Source organism: Gasterosteus aculeatus, chromosome 9 (assembly GCF_964276395.1).
Source record: "Gasterosteus aculeatus chromosome 9, fGasAcu3.hap1.1, whole genome shotgun sequence".
In the NCBI taxonomy this organism is placed as follows: domain Eukaryota; kingdom Metazoa; phylum Chordata; class Actinopteri; order Perciformes; family Gasterosteidae; genus Gasterosteus; species Gasterosteus aculeatus.
Genome location: NC_135696.1, coordinates 22739933 through 22755304, shown reverse-complemented (window position 1 = coordinate 22755304; position 15372 = coordinate 22739933). Strand labels below are relative to the sequence as shown.

Genomic DNA, 15372 nt, shown 5'->3' with positions numbered 1-15372 from the left:
TGGTCTCTGCTGGACGGGGCTGAGTGGGAGCTTGTGGTCCTGAAGCAGAAGAAGAGCGTGTTTCATGGAGGGGGGGCTGCGTCCGATAGCGGCTCTAAATTTAACAGAAGCAGACGTGGCTCTAAACACGGGGGCTGCTTATCGTCCCCGTCCCAGCGGGCCATGGCCATACAAGGCTGCACGGGGCCCGGGGCCGTCCAGCAGCTCCTCGTCCCGCCGACATGGGGGGGAGATAACGGCTAACGCCCCCTCCCCCTCACGCACACACACAACATCTGCACGACCTTCACTGCATCGAGAAGGTGACATCCAGAGACTTGAGGAGGAACAGGAACTCTGTAATGAACCTTCACGTCTGTGATAAACGACGGAGATGAAGGAGACCTTCAGACCAAGTCCAGAAGATCTCCAGCTACTGAACATCCAAGTCCTCTGTATGGACCAGTCTCAGTGACTCCTGATCCTCCATGTGAATCTTATAGATGTTTGGAAAGAGCTATTACATTTGTTTTTTTGCTTCATGAACATTCTGTCACAATCTGAAATGAAGTCATTCAGAGATTCATCCAGTATGAGCCAATGGTAGAACAGCAGCACGCCACGACACTTTTCATTGTTCTTATGTATTCTCCCAACAGATAAACCTTCCTACAGAACGTTGACATTCTGGTTCTGAATCAACATTCGAGTGCTGCACCGACGGCTGTGAGCCCAACCTTCACAATAAGAGCGCATAAAGTTAGCAGCTTCAGTCCATTTTTGTTGGTGTTTACTGTTTAGCCTTTAAAGGACCCATCGTGTCCCCATTTCACCACAAGTTGATGTGGTTCCTTGGGGTCTTAAGGAGATGTCTGTAACCTACTTTGGTCAAAATAGTTTTGAGTGCCTGTTCCATTAATGTGTTAGCATTAAAAAAAAAGGCAAAAGTGTTGAAGTGCAGAGTTGATACGGTGTTACAAGCTCTTTAAGATACGACGGTGCCTCACCAGCAAGTGCCTTGTAGGTGAGGAGAAGTACCTTAAAATCTATTCTTTTTAGATTTAACAAGGAGCCAGTGGAGAGAAGTTAATACAGGAGTGATATGATCCCTTTTCTTAGTTCTTGTTAATACACGTGCTGCAGCATTCTGAATCAACTGGAGAGGCTTAAGAGATTTACAAGAGCAGCCCGATAACAAAGAATTACAGTAGTCCAGTCTGGAAGTGACAAACGCATCAACTCATTTTTCTGCATCACTTTGAGACAGGAAGTTCCTGATTTTTGATATGTTACGTAGATGAAAAAAAGCAGTCCTTGAAGTCTTCTTTATATGCGAGTTCAAGATCATATCCTGGTCGAAGAGAACTCCCAGATTCCTGACGGTGCTGCTGGGTACCGGAGCAATTCCATCCATAAAAACTGTATCACGTGACAGCTGGCTTCGAAGGCGCTCTGGGCCTATCAGGATAACTTCCGTTTTTTCTGACCCGGTCATCCAAGTTTTAATGTCTCCATTCTTCAAGCTGGTCCGTCTCTTCTGGTTTGATCGACAGATACAGTTGACTACATAACAAAGGAAGTTTATGCGGTGTTTCCTGATAAGATCGCCCAGAGGAAGCATATAGAGGGTAAATAAAATCGGTCCAAGTACAGAACCTTGTGGGACTCCGTGACCAACATTGGTGGTCATCGAGGATTCACCGTTTACAAGCACAAACTGTGATCGATCCAATAAGTAGGATTTAAACCAGCTGAGTGCAGTTCCTTTCATACCAATCAAATGTTCTACTCTCTGCAACAGGACACAATGGTCTATGGTATCAAATGCAGCACTGAGGTCCAGCAAGACAAGAAGGTTTGACCTGATCTAAGACTGTTTTGCCTTCTCATCTGAATCAAATAAGACTTGAATCCTTGAACTCTCAGTTTGTCAAAACACCACATGGTCACTGATTAGGGTGTCAAGCAATTGGTGTTTTGCATTTTGAGGAGTTTCTGTCGAGGCCGATCGACCCTTTTGTCTCCTAAACGACGGGGGAGTGGTCAGCGCAGCCGTAGCCGACTTCCACTAACGAGGGAGTATTTAACTAGAAATCGAGTGAAGAGTTATCTTATCCTCGCAGCACGAAGACAAGCAGGACAAAGACCAGGGAGTCTTTCGTGGGAGTCAAGACTAGCAGAACAAAGACCAGGGAGTCTTTCGTGGGAGTCTTCGGGCCGGCTGAATGCGGCTCCTTCTGCTATTTTTAATAATGTGTCTGACCCCCTGAATTTCAATCTCTTCTCTCCTCTTTTTCTGCTTCTGTCTCTGCTGCCAAAAGCTCTTTCTACCAATCCAGAATCGAATCTTCATTTTCTAACCCCAAAAAACTCTTTTCGATCTTCTCCATCCTCCTCGAACCCCCTAGTCCTCCTCCCTCCTCCACCCTTCTTCCGGGTGATTTTGTCAACTACTTTACTAAGAAAATAGCTGACATACGCTCCTCCTTCTCAAACCCACCTCCTCCTACTCGTGTCCCACTGGCTTCACCTCTATCGCCCTCACTTTCCTCTTTCACCCCCCCGTCTCCTAACCAAGTTCTTACCCTAGTAACCTCTGCCCGTCCGATCACCTGCCCTCTTGACCCCATTCCATCACATCTTCTACAATCTATCGCTCCTGACCTTCTTCCTTTCCTCACCTGTCTCATCAACAACGCTCTGTTATCTGGATGTTTTCCCAATTCTCTGAAGGAGGCAAGAGTCAACCCCCTCCTGAAGAAACCCACCCTCAACCCTTCTGAAGAAAACAACTACAGACCGGTCTCTTCTTCCCTTGTTGTCCAAAATCCCTGAACGTGCGATCTTTAACCAACTCTCCTCTTATCTCCACCATAACAACCTCCTTGACAGCATCTCCACTGGTCTTTAACCTTCCTAAGTTCTCCCTCACTCCTCCACTCTCTTCACTGGTACCGGTGGCTCATCCAGTTCTAAACACTGGTGCTCACGTACCATGCTGTGAATGGATGGGGTCCAGCTTACATCCAGGACCTGGTCTAACCCGACACCCCGACCCGCACTCTCCGCTCTGCATGTGATAAACTGCTTGTTCCTCCTCACTGAGAGCAAAACACTCGACTAGATCTCCACTCTTTGCTGTCCTGCTCCTAAATGGTGGAAGGAGGTCTCTGAAGACATCAGGACCACAGAGAGCCTTCACATCTTCAGACTGAAGACACACCTCTTCAGACTCCACCTCCACTAAAAAAACTAAATCAATTGTAGTAGTTTTATTACAATTGTACTTATAATGCCATTTAGCAAGTTGGAAATTGGCTTATTTGATGAAATCAGACTTTCTTGTTTCTTGCTCTTCTGAGTTTGTATCCTTATGGACTTATTGTAAGTCGCTTTGGATAAAAGCGTCAGCTAAATGACATGTGAAAACTACCTGGGTTTAGGAAAAAATATTCGTTTTTGGTTGAAATAACTAACTTTACTGAAGTACTGTTATTAAAGTACTGAAGTAAAGAGACAAAGTTGTAGGCTACATGTTGTTTCACACCAGGAAGAAACAACAGCCTCCTGGGTGAAAGATTTATGTTTGTCACCCAATAATTAAGAATAATTTATATTTGACTGTCATGCTAAGCTAGCTAACGTCATTAGCATCAGGAGGTAGTAGCGTAGGGAGTCGACCGCCCACCGCATGGCCAGGCACTCCTTCTCCACTGTGCTGTACCTGGCCTCCCTCTCGGACAGCTTCCGGCTGATGTACACCACGGGGCGGTCCACCCCCCCCACCTCCTGGGAAAAAACGGCCCCCAGCCCCCTGTTCGATGCGTCAGTCTGCAGAATAAAGGGGACAGAGAAGTTAGGAGTATGAAGGAGTGGTTCCCCACAGAGAGCCTGCTTTACCTTCTCAAACACCTGCTGGCACTGCTCCGACCACTGGACCGGATCTGACGCACCTTTCCGGATCAGGTTGGTCAAGGGGCTGGTGAGGTCCGCGAAGCCGGGGATGAACCGCCTGTAATACCCCGCCGGCCCCAAGAACCGCCTCACCTCTTTTTTTGTCTTGGGCCGCGGGCAGGCACCGATAGCTGCCGTCTTGTCCACCTCCTGCCCGTCCCCCAAGTGGTACCCCAAATACCGTACCTCCACCCGTCCAACTGAACACTTCCCCGGGTTGGCGGTGAGCCTCCGCCATTAGCTTATCAAACCCCGGCCAATCTGTACCCAAAATGACGGGGTGCGTCAGGCGGGAGCTGACCGCGACCTTCACTCTATCCTTTTTCCCCAGATATCTAATTTCCGCTGATACTACAGGATACTCGTGAACATCCCCATGCACACACCGTATTTTCACCCGCGCTGCCTCCACCAATGCCCCCGGCCAAACCAGGCTCTGGTGAATCATAGACTGCGTACAGCCTGAATCCACCATCGCCTGGCGTGTACCCCCCTGGATTCTTACCAGAACGCGGTACGTCCCTCCCGGACCAGGGGTAGGTGCCGGAACGCCGGCAACTCTTATCACCTGTCCCACCTCCATCTAAAAATAGCCTCGTCGTCGACGCACACACACAAAAAGAAGCTGTCCAGATAAATGGTGCCATCCGGATGGAGTGAATTTGATTGTGGTTGGATGAGAAGTATAAACATTTACTATCCAGACACCCTATTGGTTTTCTCCACAACCCGCCTCCTCCTCCTCATGCAAATTCCATGTAACTTAAATGAGAATCTTCATGACCGATGGTTTGTCGTAAATGTTTTTTTCTTACTTTATTGAGAATGTGGCACAACGCAGCGTCTTAAATGAAGTGATGTGTGTCTGGATGCGGCTCTAGAAATGAACACAACGGGATTCTGTATTTGCTGATGAAATCTGAAACGGGTCATTTGGCCGATGTTTTGAGAGCCGACCGCTGCCGGTTCAGTGTCGCCCCCCCGCCCTCCACGAATCACCAATCAGGTATCAGTGGAATCCGAAGTAGTAAACCTGGGGGAGACACTGCAGTCTACAGTCCACTTTTCAAACTCGCCGCCGGAGTGTGGACGACTTTGGCGTACCGTCAGCGCCACCACCTCGCACCGCTCGCCGGTCGGATCGTCAGCGCCACGCCTCCCTATGATTGTAATAGTCTGGCCCGCGTTCGGTCGAAGTGGGCGGTATCTGGCCCGGACCTGAAATGAGTTTGACACCCGTGACCTGATCAATGGGAACAACCTGTGTGTCCGTCCTCCGACTCGTGTCATTAAGCCGTCACTGGAAAACGGGTTCTGGTTTCATCTGTTTAGGTTCTGCAGCATGCGGGTCGATACATTCGTCCCTCTGTTGTTTCAGCCTCTCTGAATATCGCCATGTTCCATCATCCGAATGGCAGGTGACGTGATCTGAAGGCACCGTCCGATATATTGTACCGGACTGACATGTTCTGTGTTCAGGTTACACATTAGGAGTTTAATGGAATTTGTTCCCCCTTAAATTACTTTTACTTTTATACTTTAAGTAGTTTTGAAACCGGTACTTTTATACTTTTACTTAAATAAAAAGCTTGAGTTGATACTTTTAAACCCGAGTATCTATACTTCTACTTGAGAAACGTATGTGAATACTTTTGACCAGGGCCGTTTGAAGGAATTTGGGGGCCCCAAGCAAAATGGACATGGAGGCCCCCCCAAGCCCCCGCTGCACGCACGCAAAACCTACAGGAACCACAGCACAGCCATAAAGTTTAAAATAAAAAAGGGTTTACAGTGTATAAACATAATGTGCATGAAATTTAACAATCTAACATTTGCACACTACCATAAAATCAAATATACATTAAAAAAGTGCACAATAACTAAATCCAACATACTTAAAAACACACTTACACTCACATTAGCATTTTTCAGTTCTCACAAACATGTAAAACTTCCTTTTTCTTCTTTTTTTGCTTCCTGAAGCGTAACTCCGCTTCATGATGCCGGGCTCGGGCTGCCAACCGTCCCGTATTACGCGGGACATCCCGAATTATGGGCATTTTTGATTTGTCCCGACCGTGACAGCTCCAGTTCCGTTGTCCAATCACAGCCTCCTAAGTCAATGACGCGCGAAAAACTCCCGGTTGTTGTGACGCATCCGACCAGTGTGCGCAGTGTGCACCAGTGACCGCTAGCAGGTCACTGGTGCACACTCGGTTAAATTCTTAAGGTCATTTAATCATCTCTAGTTCATGTTTTGATCAGAGTTGTGATTAAAGGTTTGGGCCGCCAAAGATTTTCAGATTTCAAAGTGGGCCGCGGCGTTCTGGAGTTTGGGAACCGCTGATCTAACTGAAATGTGATGTTCATCACTAAGAAACCTCTGTTTGTGTGAAGGAGCGCTTCATATGTTCACCGAAAGCAGGTCCTCTTCACCGGCTCCTGAGAGCCTTTGTTCATCTCCACGTTACCTGAAGGACTCAAAGGGAGGAGTCTGCAGTCTGCAACCTCACCACTAGATGTCACTAAACACTACACACTGTCCTCAACAGACACGTTCATATTGTAATGGAAATGTGTGAACAATAAATGAATAAAGCAACACTTTTGTGAGTTGACAGCTTGTTTGTGTTGTTTGTGTCCTGCAGTGAATGTGAGGAAGACGTATGAAGAGCTGCAGAGAGGACATATTTATCTACATGTTAACAGGAGGACGTCACACTGCAGCCTTTCACTTAATGTGAATTATTACAGAGAATGAAGAGACGTTTATGCTGCTTACAGGTTCATCAAGATGATCTTCACATATTAACAACACTTTTATGATGTTTCCTTTTAGCAGAAGTAAGACGTTAACATTAAAGCAGCTTCTTGTTCTGCAGCTCATGCATACTAATGACGTAAAGAGGAAGGAAGCTCTGCTGGGTGTTGAACAGCAGCTTGTTACCAACTCCAGAAGAGACGAGCTGACCTCAGAGACATCGGCCTCCTCTTTAATGTAGACGTGTTTCTGGTGACTTACTGAATAAAGAGTTTCTGATCTGCTGATTGAACACAGAGGAGCAGCTATGAGTCCATCAGCCGGTGGATTAGTCGTCTTCCTTCTCTCTGTACAAGGTACTGTACTTCTACATTTATATTGTGAGGCCGTTACACACCTCACACACACACAGGGAGCTGTGTTTTTATGGCGTCCGATCAGTGTCAATAGTTGCAAATGCACACAGAAAGATTCACAAATGCATTCCAGGACACACGTGAATAAATTGCGATTTATGCTCATTTGTTTGTGAATGTATTTGTAGCACATTGGACTCATAATGGTTCTTATCTACAGCGAGTTGTACATCGGCTTATTTGATGAAACTGCACTTTCTTGTTTCTTGTTCTTCTGAGTTTGTGTCCTGATGGTTGAAATTACATTACATTACATTACATTACATTACATTACATGTCATTTAGCTGACGCTTTTATCCAAAGCGACGTACAATAAGTGCATTCAACCATAGGGTACAAACTCAGGAGAACAAGAAACAAGAAAGTGCAATTTCCTCAAATAAGCCAATTTACAATTTGCTATAGATGAGTGACGTTACAAGTCCAATTTAAGTGCTACAATTTGTTAGTCTTTAGTCGAGGTAGAGTCTGAAGAGGTGTGTCTTTAGTTTGCGACGGAAGATGTGAAGGCTCTCTGCGGTCCTGGTGTCTTCAGAGAGCTCGTTCCACCATTTCGGCGCAAGGACAGCGTAGAGTCGAGACCTAGTCGAGTGTTTTGCTCTCAGTGAGGGAGGGACGAGTAGTTTTGCAGATGCAGAGCGGAGAGTGCGGGTTGGGATGTAGGGTTTGACCATGTCCTGGATGTAAGCTGGACCCGATCCATTCACAGCATGGTACGTGAGCACCAATGTTTTGAACTGGATGCGGGCGGCCACCGGTACCAGTGAAGAGAGCGGAGGAGTGGAGTAGTGTGGGAGAATTTCGGAAGGTTGAAGACCAGTCGAGCTGCTGCATTCTGAATGAGCTGCAGAAGTCGAATGGCGGTGGCAGGGAGACCAGCCAGGAGGGAGTTGCAGTAGTCCAGGCGGGAGATGACAAGAGCCTGAATCAGTACCTGCGCTGCCTTCTGAGTGAGAAGGGGACGTATTCTCCTGATATTGTAGAGCGTGTATCTACAGGATCGCGTTGTCGCGGTGATGTTGGGAGTCAGGGAGAGTTGGCTGTCGAGTGTGACGCCGAGGTTCTTAGCGGTCGAGGTGGGCGTTAGTACGGAGTTCCCAAAGTTGACTGTCAGGTCCTGGGTAAGCGAATCTTTTCCGGGAAAGAGAAGTAGTTCAGTCTTGTCGGGGTTGATTTTCAGATGGTGGGCGGACATCCACTGAGAGATGTCAGTTAGACAGGCAGAGATCCGAGCCGCCACCTGGGTGTCAGAGTGAGGGAAGGAGAGAATTAGTTGGGTGTCATCGGCATCGCTGTGGTAAGAGAAGCCATGCGAGCGAATGACAGCGCCAAGAGAGTTTGTGTAAAGCGAAAACAGGAGGGGACCCAGCACGGAACCCTGAGGAACTCCAGTAGTAAGAGGACAAGGTTCCGACACAGATCCTCGCCAGGTTACCCGGTAGGTGCGACCATCGAGGTAGGACGAGAGAAGGGAGAGAGCAGAGCCTGTGACACCAAGTTCCTGAAGGGAGGAAATAAGGATCTGGTGGTTGACTGTGTCAAATGCAGCAGAGAGGTCCAGAAGGATGAGGAGGAGAGAGAGGCGGCTCTAGCAGTGTGGAGTTGCTCAGAGACAGCAAGGAGAGCGGTCTCTGTGGAGTGGCCTGCCTTGAAACCTGACTGGTGGGGGTCAAGGAGGTTTTTACAGTGTAGATAAGAGGAGAGTTGATTAAAGATAGCACGTTCAAGGGTTTTGGACAAAAAGGGAAGAAGAGAGACCGGTCTGTAGTTGTTTTCTTCAGAAGGGTTGAGGTTGGGTTTCTTCAGGAGAGGGTCGACTCTTGCCTCCTTCAGAGAATTGGGAAAACAGCCAGATGACAGAGCGTTGTTGATGAGACAGGTGAGGAACGGAAGGTCAGGTGCAATAGATTGTAGAAGATGTGATGGAATGGGGTCAAGAGGGCAGGTGGTCGGACGGGCAGAGGTTACTAGGGTAAGAATTTGGTTAGGAGAGAGGGCGGTGAAAGAGGAAAGTGAGGGCGAAAGAGGTGAGGTCGGTGGGACGCGAGAAGTAGGAGGTGGGTTTGAGAAGGAGGAGCGTATGTCAGCTATTTTCTTGGTGAAGTAGTTGACAAAGTCTCCCGGAAGAAGGGTGGAGGGGGGAGGAAGGGTAGGGGGTTCGAGGAGATTGGAGAAGATCGAGAAGAGTTTTTTGGGGTTAGAGAATGAGGATTCGATTTTCGACTGGTAGAAAGAGCTTTTGGCAGCAGAGATAGAAGCAGAAAACGAGGAGAGGAGAGATTGAAATTCAAGCAGGTCCTCAGGTCGTTTATATTTACGCCATCTCCTTTCCGACGCTCGCATGGTGGCTCTCATGGCACGGACCGGTTGAGACAGCCACGGAGCCGGAGGGGATTTGCCAGTCCGTCGTGTCGTAAGAGGGCAGAGAGAGTCTAGAGAGGAGGAAAGAGTTGAGAGGAGAGTCTCTGCAGCAGCGTTTGGATGCAAGAGTGAGAAGGAGTCAGTTGAAGGGAGAGCTGATAGAACAGAGGATGCCAGCGAGGAGGGAGAGAGGGAGCGAATATTGCGACGAGCCGGTATAGAGTTAGTCAATGAGGGAGGTTTGTTAGTTATAGAGAGTGGAAGGGAGTAAGAGATGAAGAAGTGATCAGACACATGAAGTGGAGTTACAGAGAGGTTAGTGGTAGAGCAGTTTCTAGTAAAGATGTAGTCGAGGTGATTGCCGGCTTTGTGAGTAGGAGGAGAGGGACTGAGTGACAGAGCGAAGGAAGAAAGTAGGTGTAAGAGGTCAGGTGACTTCTCTGTCTGGATGTTGAAGTCACCCAGGAGGATGAGCGGAGGTCCATTTTCGGGGAAATTAGACAGGAGAATGTCCAGTTCTTCCAAGAAATGACCTAAGGAGCCTGGCGGACGGTAGAGGACAATGATGGTTAATTGTACCGGGTGAGTGATTGTTACAGCATGGAATTCAAAGGACAATGGGGTGGATGGTGGTAGAGGGTAGAGAGAAAAGCTCCATTTGGGTGAAATGAGTAGACCTGTGCCACGACCCCTACCAGTGGGCCTGGGAGTGTGGCTGAAGGAGAAGGCGGAGGAGAGAGCGGCTGGGGTGGATGTGTTCTCAGGTGTGATCCAGGTCTCGGTCAGAGCGAGGAAGTCCAGTGACTGCTGGATAGCGAAGCCGGAGATGAAGTCAGCCTTGCGAGTCGCTGACTGGCAGTTCCAGAGACCTCCTGTGACGAGGTGCTGGACGTGTGAGGAGCGGGTGGGATAGGAGAGAGAGGAGAGGTTACGATAGAGAGCAGATCTAGCCCGAGGCCTGTAGTATCTGTGGGAAGAGATTCAAACAGGCACGGGTAAAGGGGTCAAACACATTATTAAAAATAGCAGAAGGCGCCGCATTCAGCCGCCCCGAAGACTCCACGAAAGACTCCTTGTCTTTGTTCTGCTCGTCTTCGTGCTGCGAGGATAAGCTAACGCTTTCCACGATTTCTAGTTAAATACTCCCTCGTTAGTGGAAGTCGGCTGCGGCTGGGCTGGCCGCTCCCCCGTCGTTTAGGAGACAAAAGGTCGATTGGCCTCGACAGAAACTCCTCAAAATGCAAAGCACCAATAGCTTGACACCCTAATCAGTGAACAAACACCATGTGGTGTTTTGACAAAATGAGAGTTTAAGGATACAAGTCTTATTTGCTTCAGAAAACCAGGCAAAACAGACTTAGATCAGGTCAAAACCTAGCAGAGTTATGTCATGAAACACAATTAGTGACTAAACATTAACAAGGGAGAAACGCTCTGAAGGATTTGTCCCTGTTGAACGTCCTCTAACCGCTCAGCAGCGTTTCTTTGCATTAAGAGGCCGTTTTTCACTCTGAGGACGTTTGTTCTTCTTCTTGAAGGATTTTCGGGACATTTTGTAGCTTTGATCCGTGTCACAGATAATTGATTGACAGCCGGATGCTGAGCGCTGAGTCATCAATGAGATGTGACCTCTATGTCACAGTATCGTTCCCCTCAGAGTTCTGCATTTCTCTACAGTTTCCATCTCCACTCTGCAGCAGACTGACCACAGACAGAAGAGCACAGAGCAAAGACACTCTTCTTCTCATCAACCAAACCCTTCTAATACTTCAACTTGAGCTTTTTCAGGTCCACAGGTTCAATACGTCGCTGTTCCTTCCAGCTGCAGAGTCCATGTGGACATCGTGGACTCTTTCATTACTTTCTATAAACTCAATGATTTTCATATTTCTCATAATATCTTTTCTCTTCAGTAAACTACCAATGAGAGTGTGTCCTGTGATGTTGTTCTGAGTGTGACTGTGGTTCCTGATGTGCTGTGTTACAGTGATACAGAGTCAGGATGGATGGGGAGTGAATTACCAGCAGACTGACGTCTGTGCTGCAAAAGGATCAACAGTGGAAATAATCTGTGACTACACACACCCACCTGGAATACGTCCCTCTGATATAAAGGACAGATTCTGGTTCACTAAAGAGAAAGATGGTGAACCTGTGAATCTGAAAACAGACTCTGAGTATTCAGGCCGTGTGACGTATGGATGTTATAGTAAGGAATGTCATCTGATCATCACAGACGTGAGAGAGAGCGACTCAGCTGAGTACAAACTCACATTCATGACAAACAAACCAGGAGAGAAATATACTGGTTCACCTGGAGTCACTTTGTCTGTCACAGGTAACATTTGAATTCACATATTAATCATCTACAAATGTTCAACATCTAGAAAACTAGATTATAAATGTCTTCTGTGAATGTTGACACTTTATTAAATAATATTCACAGATTCAGGTCTCCAGGTGAAGGTGAGAAGATCAGATTCTACCTGGTTGGAGCTGACGTGTCACAGCAGCTGTGTTCTGTCTGATCATCCTGAATACTACTGGTACAAGAATGAAAAATACATCAAGACAGGATCTTCTCTTCTAGTCTCCTCTGGTTCTACAGACAGATATTTCTGTTATTTAAGAGAATCTTGGAATCACCGTTCTCTTGCAGTGTGTAAGTTCACTCCACTGTGTCGGCCTGTGGAGCTTCAACAACATCTCACATGGAGGCACCAGACCGCTGCATGTAAACTAGAGGCATCAAAAAGATGAAGCACAACGTTCCTCAGGAGGTGGAGCCGTGGTCCACTGACCAGAGGGTTGCTGGTTCAATCCCCGGCCCCTGCAGTCTACGTGTAGAAGAGTCACTCACACACTGACACAACAATATGATTCTAATCACAGCTGTAAACACACTGGAGTCTAAATGTTAAAGGAGACACAGATCTTTATTTATGTCATTCTCTTATTAATAGAAACACAAATATAAACCATCAGCAGACAGAATAATGTGATTTTCATAAAGACTCAAGTGAATTATTCCAGAACATAAGTAGAAGTGACGTGTCAGCTGGTGGAGGAAACAATCAATAACTCCTACAACAACTAGAAGTGAGAGGACAGACTCAGCTAAGGACACAAGCAGCATCTAAAGAGAAGAATGTGTGGAGATATGAACATTACAAAGGATTAAAGGCTGCTTATTGTCACTTTACACCAGCAGGAGTCTCACCTGTGACAGCTGCTGTGATGAATACTAGAGATAGTCTGAGAGAAAGACACACAAGTATTCATTCAAATGATCAACTATCTACGCTAACATCTTCTAACCTCTTAGTATGTTTATTCACGTCTCCTCCAGATGGTCCACAGCGTCCCTCTGTGTCAGTGAGTCCCTCTGCTGAGATGCTGGAGGGCGATTCAGTGACTCTGACCTGTAGCGCTGATGCTAACCCAGCAGCTAGCTACACCTGGTACAAGGCGCATCGAACTTCAGACCCTCGTCTTCTCAGTGAAGAGCCTCAGCTGGTCTTCAGCTCCATCCAGTCCTCTGACTCTGGAAATTATTCCTGTACAGCTGAGAACCAGCTGGGGAGGAAGACGTCTGACTTCATCTCTATCGACGTGAAATGTGAGTGAAACAACCTTTTTAAAAGCAACATAATCACTACTGAGGTAGTGTTTTGTTATGAACTTCTATTTATTGAACTCTAACTTGTAACAATATGTTGACACGTCTCCTCCAGATGGTCCACAGCGTCCCTCTGTGTCAGCGAGTCCCTCTGCTGAGATGCTGGAGGGCGATTCAGTGACTCTGACCTGTAGCGCTGATGCTAACCCAGCAGCTAACTACACCTGGTACAAGGAGCATGAAGACTCACCACGAGCATCAGGACAGATCTTCACCATCACTGACTTCACAGCTGAACACAGTGGGAATTATTACTGTGAAGCCCAGAACGAGATGGGACGTAGTAACTCCACCTTACTTCTGATTACTGAGTCTGGTGAGTTTCTCCATGACAGGAATCGTCTGATCAACAAACAGCATCTCCTGCACGTTTATCCATGAATCAAGTCCTTCTGATGAGGTAACGTGCTGTTTGTCTAATAACTGTGTGTCTCCAGCTGTTGATAGAACAACAATGATAATTCACATCACCAGGTGGACTCTGGTCTCTGTGATGCTGATTGTTCTGCTTCTCTTTTGTCTGTGGACGAGGTAAAACAACTAAAACTCATCCTCACTAAGCTTTTACTTTGAAAAGGTCCATCAATCTATTTGTGTATCTGTTTGTTTTATGACTGAATGCAGGAAGAAGAAAGCTGTGAGCTCCACCACTGAACCACATGAGTCCAGAGAGGCTGTGGAGGTGAGACATTTGTCCTCAGAGACAGAACTCACCAAAGGGTCATCGTAGAGAGTCTTGCTGCAACAAACCACACTGCATGTTCTCCTGCAGGCTTAATGTTATTGTTGGAATGCTTCATATGAGCTTTAGTCCTTTCTTTAATATTTGTTGGGATGCTTTTAAGCCACAACAACTAAAGGTCTTGCAAACGTTTCTAGTTGTACTTGTTGTTTCACACCAGCAACAAACAAGGATCTCACACATCACACATTAATGAGAATAATTTATATTCATCCTTCCTGTCATATAGTCTCATGTATTATACATTGTTCATTCTGTACACATGACATCGTTGTAGTCTGTCCATCAGGAGACGGATCCTCCTCTGATCTTCTCACTGAGGTTTCTTCCCTTTTTCCCTCTTGGAAGAGTTTTTTCATTGTTTGGGGAGTTTCTCTGTGCCGATGGAGGGTTTCAGGGCCGAGGATGTCGTATGTGTTCAGGCTGTAAAGCCCTCTGAGGCTAATTTGTAATCTGCGATTTTGGGCTCTACAAAATAAAATGAATTGAATTGAATGCTAAGCTAGCCAACGCCATTAGCATCTTACCTCGGAGCAAACAAAGGAGTTTTTATTGATCGTTGATTGATTCAGTCTTCCACATGTTTAATCCATAAGTGACATCAACCCTCTAAAGGCCTCTGGTCCCTAGTTACGGTTGCTAACGTAGGAGTGTACAGTGTGCGTTGGGGGAGGGGCTTAGCCGAGGGTCGGTTGTATCTGAACTGCTTCTCTGAGGCCTTTGACTCTCATCGTCTCTCCATCAGATGGACCTTCATCCTGAGTATGAGGACCTCTCAGACATGGCAGCACAGAGAGAAGACCCAGAGGAGCAGGAGGACCAGGTGTGAAGGTCAGTCAGGTGTCAGTCTGCTGCAACTCAAAACAACTTCCTGCTTCCGTTTCTGAGGAATAACTTCATGTGATCTTCTTCAGATGCAGTGAAACCAGAGGGAGACTCACCTGGACGGAGACAGGAACCAGTGGACACATTTCCCTTCAGTACCACAAGTTATTATCTGAGGTCTTTACAAAGTTAAAACTGTACTTTTTATTTCATTCTCTTTGCTCTTGAATCACTGTTTTTATTTTAAATGTTCTTTTATTCTTAATTGCATTGGTAGAGAACTTTGACTTTCATTGTTGCTGAAATGTGTTTTACTGTTAAACTTGCCTTAAACCATCAGAATTAGTGGCTTGTAGCAGAATATTCATGATGCTTTAATTATAGCTGTGCTGCTACATTACTTGTGTGCGTGATTTAATTGAAATCCAATAAATCGGCTTTAAGAAACACTGATCACTTATCAAGTCTTTCTTCATGGGATTAAAGGACAAAGAGCAGAAATAACATGGATTTTATGAGTAAAAGGTCTCCATCTTTAAAAATGAAAACACATAACCCCAAATGTACTTGACCACTAAAATAATTTACTGAACTAGAAGTAGAGGAAGGTTTGATTGGACTGGAAGTGTGCAGCTGATTAACGGTTTGTTCAGA

General features: G+C 46.5%; 2 protein-coding genes across 3 annotated transcripts; one reads left to right on the top strand and one right to left on the bottom strand.

Annotated features, from left to right (window-relative positions):
- The first annotated feature begins 6744 nt into the window (after positions 1–6744).
- Positions 6745–15165, top strand: LOC144383128 (B-cell receptor CD22-like). Of its 2 annotated transcripts, none has more exons than XM_078079963.1 (9): positions 6745–7050; positions 11460–11810; positions 11919–12134; positions 12822–13091; positions 13207–13467; positions 13589–13682; positions 13776–13833; positions 14639–14724; positions 14808–15165. In XM_078079963.1, the coding sequence occupies exons 1-8, from the start codon at positions 7002–7004 to the stop codon at positions 14720–14722; spliced, it is 1383 nt and encodes a 460-aa protein (XP_077936089.1). In that variant the 5' UTR covers positions 6745–7001; the 3' UTR covers positions 14723–14724; positions 14808–15165. The 2 variants fall into 2 exon arrangements, with proteins under 2 accessions (XP_077936089.1, XP_077936088.1); XM_078079962.1 differs by having other exon boundaries at positions 6845–7050; positions 11925–12134.
- On the bottom strand, positions 7614–10436 carry LOC144383129 (uncharacterized). The gene is made up of 2 exons (XM_078079964.1): positions 10168–10436; positions 7614–10014 (listed from the first exon to the last, which is right to left on the bottom strand). The coding sequence occupies exon 2, from the start codon at positions 9464–9466 to the stop codon at positions 8543–8545; it is 924 nt and encodes a 307-aa protein (XP_077936090.1). The 5' UTR covers positions 9467–10014; positions 10168–10436; the 3' UTR covers positions 7614–8542.
- Positions 15166–15372: the final 207 nt, after the last annotated feature.

Bases quoted from the DNA above. Each gene is read 5' to 3' on its own strand.
- LOC144383128 (XM_078079963.1), top strand. From the start codon at position 7,002: ATGAGTCCATCAGCCGGTGGATTAGTCGTCTTCCTTCTCTCTGTACAA. The intron at 13,468-13,588 runs GTGAGTTTCTCC...GTGTGTCTCCAG, and splicing joins ACTTCTGATTACTGAGTCTG to CTGTTGATAGAACAACAATG. The intron at 13,834-14,638 runs GTGAGACATTTG...TCTCTCCATCAG, and splicing joins AGTCCAGAGAGGCTGTGGAG to ATGGACCTTCATCCTGAGTA.
- LOC144383129 (XM_078079964.1), bottom strand. From the start codon at position 9,466: ATGAGAGCCACCATGCGAGCGTCGGAAAGGAGATGGCGTAAATATAAA.